This window comes from Microtus oregoni, unplaced genomic scaffold (genome assembly GCF_018167655.1).
Source record: "Microtus oregoni isolate MIOR12 unplaced genomic scaffold, Mior012 000003F_ref0000135, whole genome shotgun sequence".
NCBI classification, from domain to species: Eukaryota; Metazoa; Chordata; class Mammalia; order Rodentia; family Cricetidae; genus Microtus; species Microtus oregoni.
This window is the reverse complement of record NW_024543062.1, coordinates 30,381,192-30,393,882: the sequence shown is the minus strand read 5'-3', so window position 1 is coordinate 30,393,882 and position 12,691 is coordinate 30,381,192. Positions and strand designations below refer to the sequence as shown.

The 12,691-nt window shown below is 47.1% G+C and overlaps 1 protein-coding gene across 1 annotated transcript; it reads left to right on the top strand.

The window, feature by feature from the left end:
* Positions 1 to 8,716: 8,716 nt before the first annotated feature.
* LOC121444849 (phospholipase A2, minor isoenzyme-like) lies at positions 8,717 to 11,985 on the top strand (the record flags this gene model as incomplete). The annotated part of the gene is made up of 4 exons (XM_041646766.1): positions 8,717 to 8,739; positions 9,248 to 9,502; positions 10,478 to 10,605; positions 11,793 to 11,985. Coding segments are annotated over 4 exons (513 nt in total), but the record flags the coding sequence as incomplete, so codon positions are not given.
* Positions 11,986 to 12,691: the final 706 nt, after the last annotated feature.

Genomic DNA, 12,691 nt, shown 5'->3' with positions numbered 1-12,691 from the left:
ATGGCGCCTCCTCTCACAACCACAGATTCGCTGAGTCCATAGCCCTAGCACAACCCCTGAGCAGCCTGGGTCCAGGGTTCAGAGCCAGGGAAAGAAACACACCCTGAAAACGGGACCAGAGCTAGGGGAAGAGACACTTTGTCCCCAAACCTACAGCTGAAGGATGAAACCATGAAACTAGGACCATAAGAACACGCTAAGTCCCTAGATTCAGGACATACCAAAGGTGTTTGCCTTTGCCCCAAAATGAGGATTACGAAAGGTAGAAAGAACCAGAGAAAGAAACACAGAAACGGAGGCATCTCTGCCCCAACTTGTAACCAGCTAATCCCTGAGCAGGGAAATCGAACCAATCAGAGCCTCAGGTAGTTACTGGCAATTGGGAATTCCTTTCAGGCCTGGAAAGCCCTTATATCATAGGAGGGCAGCCAGTCCCAAGCCTGGAAGTCTGGACTTCCCTGTCATGCTACTAGGGGACAGTCAATTACAAGCCCTGAGACTTGGAATTCCCTGAGCCTCTGCCCCTATATAAACCCCTGTTTTTCACCGCTCTGGGTCTCTTCTGCGCTGCCCCTGTATAAACCCTCGTGTTTTACCGCTCTGGGTCTCTTCTGTGCTGCCCCTGTATGAACCCTCTTGTTTTACTCTTTGGGTCTCTTCTGTGCTGCCCCTGTATAAACCCTCGTGTTTTACCGCTCTGGGTCTCTTCTGCGCTGCCCCTGTATAAGCCCTCGTGTTTTACCGCTCTGGGTCTCTTCTCTGCTGCCCCTATATAAACCCTCGTGTTTTACCGCTTTGGGTCTCTTCTCTGCTGCCCCTGTATAAACCCTCGTGTTTTACCGCTCTGGGTCTCTTCTCTGCTGCCCCTGTACAAGCCCTCCTGTTTTACCGCTCTGGGTCTCTTCTGCGCTGTTCCTGTTGCTGGTGCTGCTGTCGTTGCTACCACTTCAGCCGGATGGAGGCACCCAAGTTAACCTGGGAATAAAGACTTTGTTTTGGCGTCGGAGTCCGGAATTCAGGCGTAACAACTCATCAGTGCCCCTTAGAACTAGCGAGGCCACAGCAAGAGAAGGCTGGGAACTGCCCCCTGGGCGACAGCAATGACACAGGACTGTCCAGGATGGGGCACACATGCGGAACTAGCTGTGGAGGCATGGTGGTACATATCTGTAGTCCCATCTTTCAGGACCGCTGCAGGTTAGGGGTCCGCCTGGTCTACATAAGGGGCACATATCTATAATTACTTAGTAGGCTGTGGCAGGAGGGTTAGGAATTTAAGGCCAGCCTTGGCTACGTAGAAGACCCTATCTCCCTCTCTCCCCCCCAAAAAAACCCCAAACCAGTGTTATGGAATATTTAACTTGGAGAAGACATGTTACTTTCGTTCTTGCTCCATTTGTTAACTATGCAAAAATGTGCTGCATTGCATAATTAAATAACATCAACCAGGCTCAGTGAGGTGGGGTTAGCAACTGGTTGACTGGAAGAAGCAGGGAGGAGCTTATTGTGGCTTTTTTAGTTGGGGACATTGTGGAAGGGAGTGGTTTCCAGGGTGCCTGCAAAGAAAAATCAGTTGTTACTCTAACTCTCCGAGCTCACAGGTTTTTCACGCTAGCCTTTGAATCTCAAGTTTTATTAGGACTGTAGAGATTTAATTAGAACTACCTTTAGCAGTAGCAACAGAGCCACCGTTGGGGCAAACAGAATTCCCCCCAGGTTATGGCCTTAGTGGCTAGTAGCTTAAAGTGGAACCACTGAAACGAAGCTTCTGTGCATCCAAGGAAAAGTTGGGCATGGGACACAGAGACAAACAGATCCCCGAAGATTTCCAGCCAGCCAGTCTAGCCGAACTGATGAGCTCATGGCCCCAAACAATAAGGTACACGACAGGAAGAAACTCTGGTATCCACATGCGGGAACATACCCATGCACGCACACGCATACACTTGCAATAATCACACGCATGTGCCCACGCCAGACACAAAGTACACACAGGCAGATGTGGTAGTTCATGCCTGCAATCCCAGCAAACTGGAGGTGGACAGAGGATTGGGACTTTGAAGCCAGCCCGGACTACACAGTGACCCTGTCTCAAAAAAAAAAAAAAAAAATCAAAAACAGAGTCTGGAGAAGTAGCTCATTCAAGTGGTTGACCGGCATGCACAAAGTCCTGAGTTCCATCCCTAGCACCCCATAATCTGGACATGGCGTCTCATGCCTACAATTTCAGCATCTCAGAGGTGGAGGCAGGAGGTCAAGAGTCCAAGGTTAGCTGGGCATGGTAGTGCATGCTTTTAATCCCAGCCCTTGGGAGGCAGAGGCAGGTGAATCTCTGTGAGTTTGAGACCAGGCTGATCTACACAGTGAGTTCCAGGCGGTCAGAACTACATTATGAGATCCTGTCTCCAAATAAATAAATAAATAAATAAATAAATAAATAAATAAATCAAGGCTGTCCTTGGCTAAGTTCTGAGTTTGAGGCATTAGGATACTGCTTGAATCCCTTTCTTAAAAAAAAAAAAAGTGGCTTGGGGAGGGAGAGACTAGAGAGATGACTCAGTGAAGAGAACTGGCCGCTTTTACAGAGGATCAGGTTCAATTCCCAGCACTCACATGGCTGCTCACAGCTATCAGTAACTCCAGTTTCAGGGCAACAATGCTCTCTTAAGGGCTCTCTGGGCACACACCGTGCACAGACATACACATAGACAAAATACTCATATGCATAAAAAATGATAATAGAATAAATTTAAAAAAGGAAACATCAATAAACTTGCATGCCAGCTTGTTAACATAGTAATGTTTCACTAATTGTAGAATGTGCGCCATACTAATGTAAGATGTCGATACAAGAGAAACTGTCAAGCGAAGGAGGTATGTAGAGATCTCTGCTCAATAGGAATAACCAAATGAGGTGACAAATAAATACAAAACAGGGTCTGAGGCTGGAGAGATGGTTCAGCAGTTGAGAGCACTTGCTGCTCCTGCAGAGGACCTGGGTTTGGCTCCCGGCAGATATCTGTAACTCCAGTTCCAGGGGCCCAACACATAAATATTTTCGTCTGAAAAGTTTGGGACAAGGGACACTGGAACGTATAAACCTGTCGGCTGCGTGTGGCCTTAGGAGATCCCGGGAGGGGAAAGGGACTCCATCTATGAAGCTTTTGGAGATGGCCATCGGTGCTGAGGTGGGAGTTTTTGGTGATTCAGCTGTTTTGGAAGTCACCCAAGTTCCTGTACCTGAGCTCTGTGAGCTAATTGGTGCACCGAGTTAACCGCAGGTGGATTCATTCCTATAGTCTGCTGTTAGTACGTTATATAAAGTAAACATATTTGCTCTTATCTCCCCAAGAAAATTGTTCAATATTTATAATCGATTAACTGTGCTTTCCTGACCCACAAGACCCACAAGACCAGATTTTTTTTTAGGTTCAGGTTTAGGTATGTGTGCGTGTGTGTGTGTGTGTGTGTGTGTGTGTAAGAGAGAGAGAGAGAGAGAGAGAGAGAGAGAGAGAGAGAGAGAGAGAGAGAATGTGTTTTAGGTATGGAACCCAAATCTAAAAGTAAAATTCATGGCTGAGCAGTGGTGGCACACACCTTTAATCCCAACACTTGGGAGACAGAGGCAGGTGGATCTTTGTGAGTTCAAGGCTAGCCTGGTCTACAAAATGAGTTTCAGAACAGACAGAAATAAACCAAAAAAAAAAAATAAAATTCATGTGTTCTAAAAATACTCATACATGTAACCTGGGAGTAATAAGTAATTTGATGCTATACTTTCTGCGCACCTGAGTTTTGACAGCAACCTGGACGAGGAGTGGAATTTCCTAACTGTGGCACAAGATTGGTTGGAGCTCAAAGTTTTGTATTTTGTATTTTGTTTCTGTTTTGTTTTCGAGACAGGGTTTCTCTGTGTAGCACTGGCTGTCCTGGAACTGGTTCTGCAGTCTAGGCTGGCTTGGAACTCAGAGATCCACCTGAGTTCTGCTTCCTAAGTGCTGGGCTTAAGGGTGTGCACCACTACTCTCTGCTCTGGGTTTTGGATGTTTAATTTTTAAAAATTTATTTATATCTGCGCTTTGTGTGTATGTATGCCTATGCACTATGTGCATACCTGGTTCCCTTTCTGGAGTCCAGAAAAAGAACACTGGATTCCCTGGAACTGGAATTACAGACAGTTGTGAGCTGCCGTGTGGGTGCTGGGAACTGAACCTGGGTCCTCTGGAAGAGCAGTCAGTGCTTTAAACCCCTGAGTCATGGCTCCAGGTTGTGGATTTGAATAATAATATTCAACATGTAGCCAGGTGGTGGTAGCACACGCCTTTAATCCCAGCACTCGGGAGGCAGAGGCAGACGGATCACTGTGAGTTCGAGGCCAGCCTGGTCTACAAGAGCTAGTTCCAGGACAGGAACCAAAAACTACGGAGAAACCCTGTCTCGAAAAATCAAAAAAAAAAAAAATTCAACATGTGTGTGAAAGATGCAGAAGAGAGAAGCCCATGGGAATTAGTAGTCGTCAGGGTTTGGGAAAGAGCGGATTCTTCTTGGGATGATAAAGTGTTCTGGAACTATTTAGAGATGATGGTTGCACAACACAGTGAAAACACTAGACACCACTTACACAGTGACAGCAGTTAATGTAATGTAAACTGTGACCAAAATCATGTTACATATTAGGACTGGTCAGAAGGTTCAGGGGCTAAACACACTCTGGGCCAAGCTTGACTCCCTCTGTTTCAACCCTGGACCCCACATGGTGGAAACAGATAAGAAACAATCCTTCAAGCTGCCCTCAGACACACACACGTAATAAACAAATAACAATCAGATGCACACTTTTAAAATGAAATGCCACATACACTCTTGATACAATTCTACCAAAGTCTTTGCTATTCTGTAACTCACACCTAAGGTTTTAGAACTCCACATCCCCAAACTTTTCTCACAAACCTGCTTTGGGGAGTGAGAAAGGAGTAATGCTTACTTAGTGGAAAAAAATTAAGATGTACAAATTTAGGTATGCCTTGGAATCTGGCAGATCAAAAAGTGAGCCAACCTTGCCTTGCCATTTACTGTCTGTGTGACCTTAGACAGGTTACTTCGGCTCTCTGAACCCGTTTCCTCGTCTGTAAAGTGCATGTCAGAACCATGCAATGACATATTCACCCCCCCCCCTCAAGAATTACAAGACACAAAGGCAGCAATCATCTCCGCCCTGTCCCCCTTCTCTCGGGTGTCCAACAGGATAGATGCCCCAGCCCCTTGTAGCTAGACCGAGGACCAGGGGGTGGAGGTGAGGAGCAAGATTCTCAGTCAGGGCTGGGGATGAGGCTCAGTAAATAGAGGGTTTGTCTAGCATACATGAAACCCTGGGTTCAATCCGCAGCACCATGTAAACCGGGCACGGCGGGGGTGTTGGGGGCACGTCTGGGACTCACCTACTACCCCAGAATTTGGAGATAAAGTCAGGAGTGTCAGAAGTTCAAGGCTGGGCTTCGGGTTAAGAGTGTGCTCCTGTTGAGCACCGAGTTCTGTTTCCAGCACCTCTGTTGGTGGCTCACAACTACCTGTAACTCCAGCTCCCGGGAATCTGACGCCTTCTCTGGATTTGTGGTGTCTGTACTCACACATACACTGACACATGAACATGCTCATAATTACAAATTAAATTAATCTTTTTTCAAAAGAAATTAAAAGTCATCCTCAACTAGAAAGCAAGTTTGAGGCCAGCCTGGGCTAGAAGCGTGGTCTATAAATTAAAATAAAATAAAAAGGAGTTCAAAGTTTCCCTCAGTTACCTAGTGAATTCCAGGACAGACTGAGACTTGGCAAAAAGGAAAGAAAATAAAAATTCCAAGGTCTGAAGACTCCAGAACTCATCCCCTTGGTGAGGAAATGCCAGCCACAAATCCATGACATTGTTTTCAGTGATTTCTTACAGGCAAATCCCTCTGGTTGTCCCAGATAGACTCAAGGCCAGCCCAGAGTGGCCAAGAGCAAAGCAAACAACCTTATCGTGGAAGTGTGGGGCCCCGACTATAAAAGAGAAGTCTCTTGCGTCCTCTCTTCACTCAAGATGAAACTCCTTCTGCTGATCACTCTGCTCGCAGGTAGGACCCCTGTCTCCTCTGAGCGCCCCTCCATCTGCCTTTCCTTCAGGGCGCAGCTTCTCCACTGGCCACTCCTGAAGCTCTGGTTTGGGGTTCCCTTTGGGGTCTAATAGCCTGTGGGTTGGGGCTCCCTCCTCACCCCCATGCCAACCACAGCTGGCACCTTTAGCTTCTAGGTCTGAACTCAGATGACTCCTCAGAAAAGTCCACTCCATTCTCTTACCCAAGCAAAGAAAGATCCTTCTGCCTCTGCCATATCACCATGTCACCCATTTCCCAGTCACTAAGGTGCCCTGGAAGTTTGATTTTTCTTAACCGTTTGAAAACTATCGACTTTTGCTTTATGTGTATGAGTGTTTTGCCTGCATGTGTGTCTGTGAACTGTGTGTGAGCAGTGTCTACGGAGGCCAGAAGAAGGGTCTGGTCCTCCAGAACTGATATCATAGACAGTTGTGAGCTGTGATGTGGGTACTCTAACTGAGCCAGGGTCCCGCAAAGTGGTCCTGACTGCAGAGTCCGGTCATCATCATCATCATCATCATCATCATCATCATCATCATCATCATCACATCATCATCGTTATTGTTGATATAATCTTATAATGTGGCTGAGGATGTCCTCCAATTCAACATTATAGCCAGATTTTCCTCAATATCTCAAGTGTTAGGATTACATATAGAGTCTCTCTGTGTAGCCCCGGCTGTCCTGGAACTCACTCTGTAGAACAGGCTAGCCTCAAACTCAGTGATCCACCTGCTTCTGCCTCTGAGTGCTAAGATTAAAGGCATGCACCACCACTGCCTGGTGTGTCTGCAATCTTCTTCTTCTTCTTCTTCTTCTTCTTCTTCTTCTTCTTCTTCTTCTTCTTCATTTATTTATTATGTATATGGTATTCTCAGTATTCTGTCTGTATGTAGGTCTGCAGGCCAGAAGAGGGCACCAGATCTCATTACAGATGGTTGTGAGCCACCATGTGGTTGCTCGGAATTGAATTCAGGACCTCTGGAAGAGGAGCAGTCAAATGCTCTTAACTGCTGAGCCATGTCTCTAGCCCACTTCTTCTTTTTTAAAAAAAAGATTTATTTATTCATGTATTTTATGTATATGAGTACTCCATCTTCATGCACACCACAAGAAGGAATCTGATTCCATTACAGATGGTTGTGAGCCACCATGTGGTTGCAGGGAATTGAACTCAGGGCCTCTGGAAGAGCAGCAGTCAAATGCTCTTAATTGCTGAGCCATCTCTCCAGCCTCTAGGAAGGGTTTCTTTAATGGGAAAGCATCAGAACCAAACTCTCCCTAGCCTTTCCAAAAGTGAGATGACTCTTTATGCATGGTGGTTGGTGCATGCCCAAAATTCCATCATTTAGGAGGCTGAGGTAGGAGGATTGAGAATTCAAGACCAGCCTGAACTAAATAAGCAGACACTTAAAAAAAAAAAGCAAAAGGTTAAGTAAATAACAAAAATTCTGTCCGAGAACTTGTAGAAAGTGTCTCAGAAGAGGTGAGTGTGCTGGCACTTCTGGGCACTTGTCCCATCTGTGACCTGGGCAAGGAAGTGGGGGGAAGGAAGACGTGAAGTGGAATCCCTGGCTTACGGAAGGGAGAAGTTGCAGGCTGAGGTGCAGGACCGACTCTGGGGCGGAGGGCAATCCACAGCATTCCACGCATTTATGAACACAGTCGTCCTGAAAGGGCATGGGGAGACAAACCCAGAATTGACCCACACTGACCCAGCTTCAACACGACCTCCTTGCTGATCAACTTCTTCTTAGGAAGAAGGGAGGCTTGCGCCCACACTGTCTTTTCATCCCTGCCTCTGGCTTCTTTTTTTCCTGTCTCTCCATTTCTTTCTGTGAGGCAGAGTGACACACAGCATCAGATGCGCCATTCTGTCATGGATTACCATGACTGTCTGGTCCTTCAGCGACTCTGGAGAGGGATACGTGGTGCTGGGGATGGAGTCAGAGCTTCCTGCATGCTTAGCAAGCACAATGCAACTGAACAGAATCTCTTGTCTTGTTTGATTGTAACGTGGTCTTATATTGCTCAGGAAAGCCTTGAACTTCTGATTTTCTGGCCCCAGCCTCCAGATTGTTGGGATTACACAGTGTGGGCTCCACTGTACCTGGCTTCTCCTTCATTTTAATGGGGACCAAGGATCCCACTGCACACTGAATCCCATCTCATTTCCTGCTCCTCAGCTGAGGAACAGTTTGTTATGTCATGTGCTGATGTTACACGTGATGATCTTGTGTATGAGCTGTGTGTGGCCGTACAACAGATTCCTTCTGAGTCTCCAGTGTGAAACAGTAGGAGGTGTTGGCTGCTTCTCTGGCTCAAGGTCTCAGCTAGAACTGTGATGAATCCCACTGCTGGCTGAGGCCGGGTTTCACCTGGGCTTGTGATGGAGGAAGGTCATTGGCTAATAAAGGCACTGCCCTGGCCCATTTTATTGGTTAGAGGATAGGTGGGAGGAGTAAACAGAACAGAACGCTGGGAGGAAGAGGAAGTGAGCTCAGAGTCTCGACAGCTCTCTCGGGAGCAGACGCCTCAGAGAGAGACGCCATGCCCCGCTCCCAGGATGAAGCTCCGACCCAGGATGGACTAGGCTAGAATCTCCCTGGTAAGCGCACCTTGGGGTGCTACACACAGATGATTATAAATGGGCTAAATTAATATGTGAGAATTAGCCTAGAAGAGAATGGGCCAGGCAGTGTTTAAATGAATACAGTTTGTGTGTTGTTATTTCGGGGCATAAGCTAGCTGAGCAGGCAGCCGGGGTGCTGGGGACGCAGCCCCGCCGCTCTTATTACTTCAGGCTTGAGTAAAAGTGGGGCAGTTCTCAAACTCAAGAGATGGCTGGATTGCTGGGTACTGAGCTAAGAGGTCAGTTTCTTCCTGTCCCAAAAAGGTGGACACCTTTCTGCTTAGGCCTGGTGACTTGAGTGAGTTTGGTCTCCAAAACCTACATGGTGAAGGGAGAAAACCAACTCTCTAAAGCTGTCCTCTGACCTCCTTGTGTGTAAGGTGACATTTATGAGTGGTCCTAAGTGTGCTTTGAACATGTGTACAGGCAAGTATATATACACACGCACACACACACCTCTCTGTTCATGGCTCTCCCATTGCAGCAGCTGGGAGGAGTCAAGGAGGAAGCTGGCAGGCAGGCATCAGACCCTGGTAAAGCCAAGTGCGACTGACTGGAATGTTCTGTGCATTCTTGCAGCAGGCGCTACTGCACACAGCATCAGCCGTCGGGCTCTGTGGCAGTTCCGCAATGTGATCAAGTGCACCATCCCCGGGAGCAATCCCTTGTTGGAATACAACAACTATGGCTGCTACTGTGGCTTGGGTGGCTCAGGCACCCCCGTGGACGAACTGGACAGGTGAGTGAATCAGGTGGGAGCCTGGAGTGTCTGTGTCGGCATGGGGGAAGTGCACATCAGAGCTTCTCACGAGGAGTGACTAGGCATGCATATTCACTAAACATCACAGTTTCTTTTTTATCTACTTACTATTTATTGTTTGTTTGTGCTTGCAGACAGGGTTTCTCTGTGTAGCCTTGACTGTCCTGAAACTCTCTATAGACCAGGCTGCAAATACGGGGTAATGCTGCCATCTAGTGGCCGCCTAGGGTACGGTCAACCATCACGGCCACCATCAGTGTGTCAGCTTCAGACAATGTAATTTCACTATATTCCTGCAGCTTTGGAAAAAAAAAACAACACCTTTTTTGGAGACAGGGTCTCACTACGTATTCCTGGACGGTTTTGAATTGATCCATCTGCTTCTGCCTCCCACGTACTGGGGTTAAAGGCAGACACCACCACACTTGGAACTTTCGATAAAAAAAATTGTTTCAAAAAATATTCTCTTTTAAAAAGATTTATTTATTTATTATGTATACAGTGTTCTGTCCGTCTGTATGCTTGCTGGCCAGAAGAGGGCACCAGATGTCATTACAGATGGCTGTGAGCCACCATGTGGTTGCTGGGAATTGAACTGCTTAAGAGTAGTCAGTGCTCTTAATCTCTGAGCCAGCTCTCCAGCCCCCCTCCTCCCCCCCGATATCCTTATATCTGGGCAATGATTCTTTACACATTTATTACCTCTCTGTGAGTTCAACGCCAGCTTGGTCTACAGAGAGAGTTCCTGAACCCTGCTTCAAAAAACCAATAAAGAAATAAATACATATATGCTAATAGAGATCTCAGATTCTAGGGCCTTAGGACAATTTCTTCTGGAAAGTCATGTTTAGCATGTTTAGCAATAGTAGCGTGTGAGAAAGATGAAGCGATGTGAAAAAGACCTGGCCTCTGGCGGGCTCGTGCTCCGCCCTCACTGTTCCTTGCACTCCCCAGGTGCTGCCAGACTCACGACAACTGCTACACGCAGGCGAAGAAGTTGAAGGACTGTAAAGTCCTCATCGACAACCCCTACACCAATTCATACTCATTCACCTGCTCCGGGAACGTGGTCACCTGCAGCGGTAGGTTTACCCTTGGGGCCCTCTGGACTCTGCTTGGACTTCGATCGGTTTGGAAGGGGCATGGAAGTAACAAGGACAGTCACCGTTTGGTGGTCATTGCCTTGGTCTCACTGGACCTCACAACAGCCTTATCAGGCAGATACTAAAATATAGATGATGTCACTGATGGGGAAGATGAGGAAGGCTGGATCACATGCCCAAATCGCCCAGCTTAGAAGTGATGGCATTTGGTCCCACAACAAAGATGTACATTTTCAGAAGCCTCTTTTAAAAACATTCAAAGATTTTATGTATTTCTGGGGGAGGCCATGCTTGTTCCACAAGACAGGTGGAGAGTTCTGAGGACAACTTGCAGGAGTCTGTTCTCTCCTCCTGCCATGTGAGTCCTGGAGCCGGAACTTGTGCACTGACTTGAGCCATCTTGCCTGCTCAAAGCCTCTCCTATTAGCTGCTGTTATACTGATTCCAAATTTACTAAATACTTGAAATCTGCATCATTGGGCATAAGCCAAACTCTTGACTAAACACCGATGCAAGGCAAGCTTTATCTTTCCCATTTACAGGTGAGGTTCAGAGGCCTGGGGACATATCTTAGTTACCACAGCATTTACCTAGCGTGCGCAGAGCCCAGGGTTCCACCTTTAGAACCTACAAATTGGTAGCAATCCTAGCACCAGGGAGGTGAAGGCAGGAGGATTGTCTTGAATCATGTAATTTTAGAAGTGGGTGTTGATATTTGTAGATTTCCTGGTTTTAGGATTAAATATATGTGTTTATTTTTTATGTATAGGAATGAGTTGGCATCCCCTGTCTTCTTCAGTCACTCTCTACCGTGTCTTTAGAGGCTGGGGCTCTCCCCAAACACAGCACTCACCTTTAGCTACCCTGACTACAAGTTTTTTGGATCTGTGCTCCCCACTTCCCATAGAGTTACAGATGCCTCAACCACACCTTGACTTTTACATGGGCTCAGGACATCCTAACCAACTGTGTACCAACTGTGCCCTCTGCCCAGACCCACAGCAACTAACTTTTTTATTGTGAGTTTCAGCAGTTTAAACAACACAGTGTCCTCATGTGTGTGTTGTCTCTCAACTCTGAGTTTGCACAGATAGGACGCCACGGTTTCTTTAGGTTATAAACTGTATGGATCAGCTCCCTTTCTTTCTTTCTTTCTTCCTCTCCAGCCAAAAACAACGCTTGTGAGGCCTTCATCTGCAACTGTGACCGTGAGGCCGCCATCTGCTTCTCCAAGGCTCCCTACAACAAGGAGAACAAAGGAATTAAGTGCTAGACTTCTCACCCCAGTTACTGACGTCACCACCCCCACCTGGGTGACTGTGTTCACTACACACTCTGCCCTCTAATAAAGCACTTCCTGGAAAAACTCTGCTTTGGTGATTGCATTCTCTGGCTACCAAATATAGCTAGATCCTTAGAGAACATCATTCCATCTAGCCCTGAAAGGTGAAGATTAACGAGAAAGACATTGCCATTAGGGGAGCAACTTGAAGAGTGGGTGATGACCCCAGCCATGCCTTCCGTCCAGCACATGATATACAGAGGCAGAGGCAGAGGCAGAGGCAGAGGCAGGCAGGTGTTGTTAGTTCAAGGCCAACCTGGTCTAAAAAGTGAGTTCCAGGCTAGCCTGGACTGTTACACAAAGAAACCCTCTCTGGAAAAATGAAAAAAAAAAAAAGGAGGATGAGGAGGAGGAGAAGAAGGAGGAGAAGAGAGGGAGAAGTCAGCCTGAGGTACACAGGGGAGGAGGGGAGAGAAAGGGAAAGGGAAGGAGAGAGATGAGGCAGGGAAAGGATGGAAAAGGAGGGGAGGGGAGAGCAGGGGTGTGGAGGTAAGGAAATAAAAAGCAGGAAGGTAGGAGGAGAGAGAAGGGAGAAAAAAAGCAGTGTCACATGGGCACCAAAGACAACATCTTGGCCTTAAAAATAGTGGACTCTAAACACTTCTGCTGTGAGCTCATCCTAGGATGTGGGATGTAGGAAACCATATTGGACTGACGGTAACCGACCTGAAGGCAGGCTTCCATCCATCCCCGTGACCTTCGTGGCTTCGCTGCCTAAACACA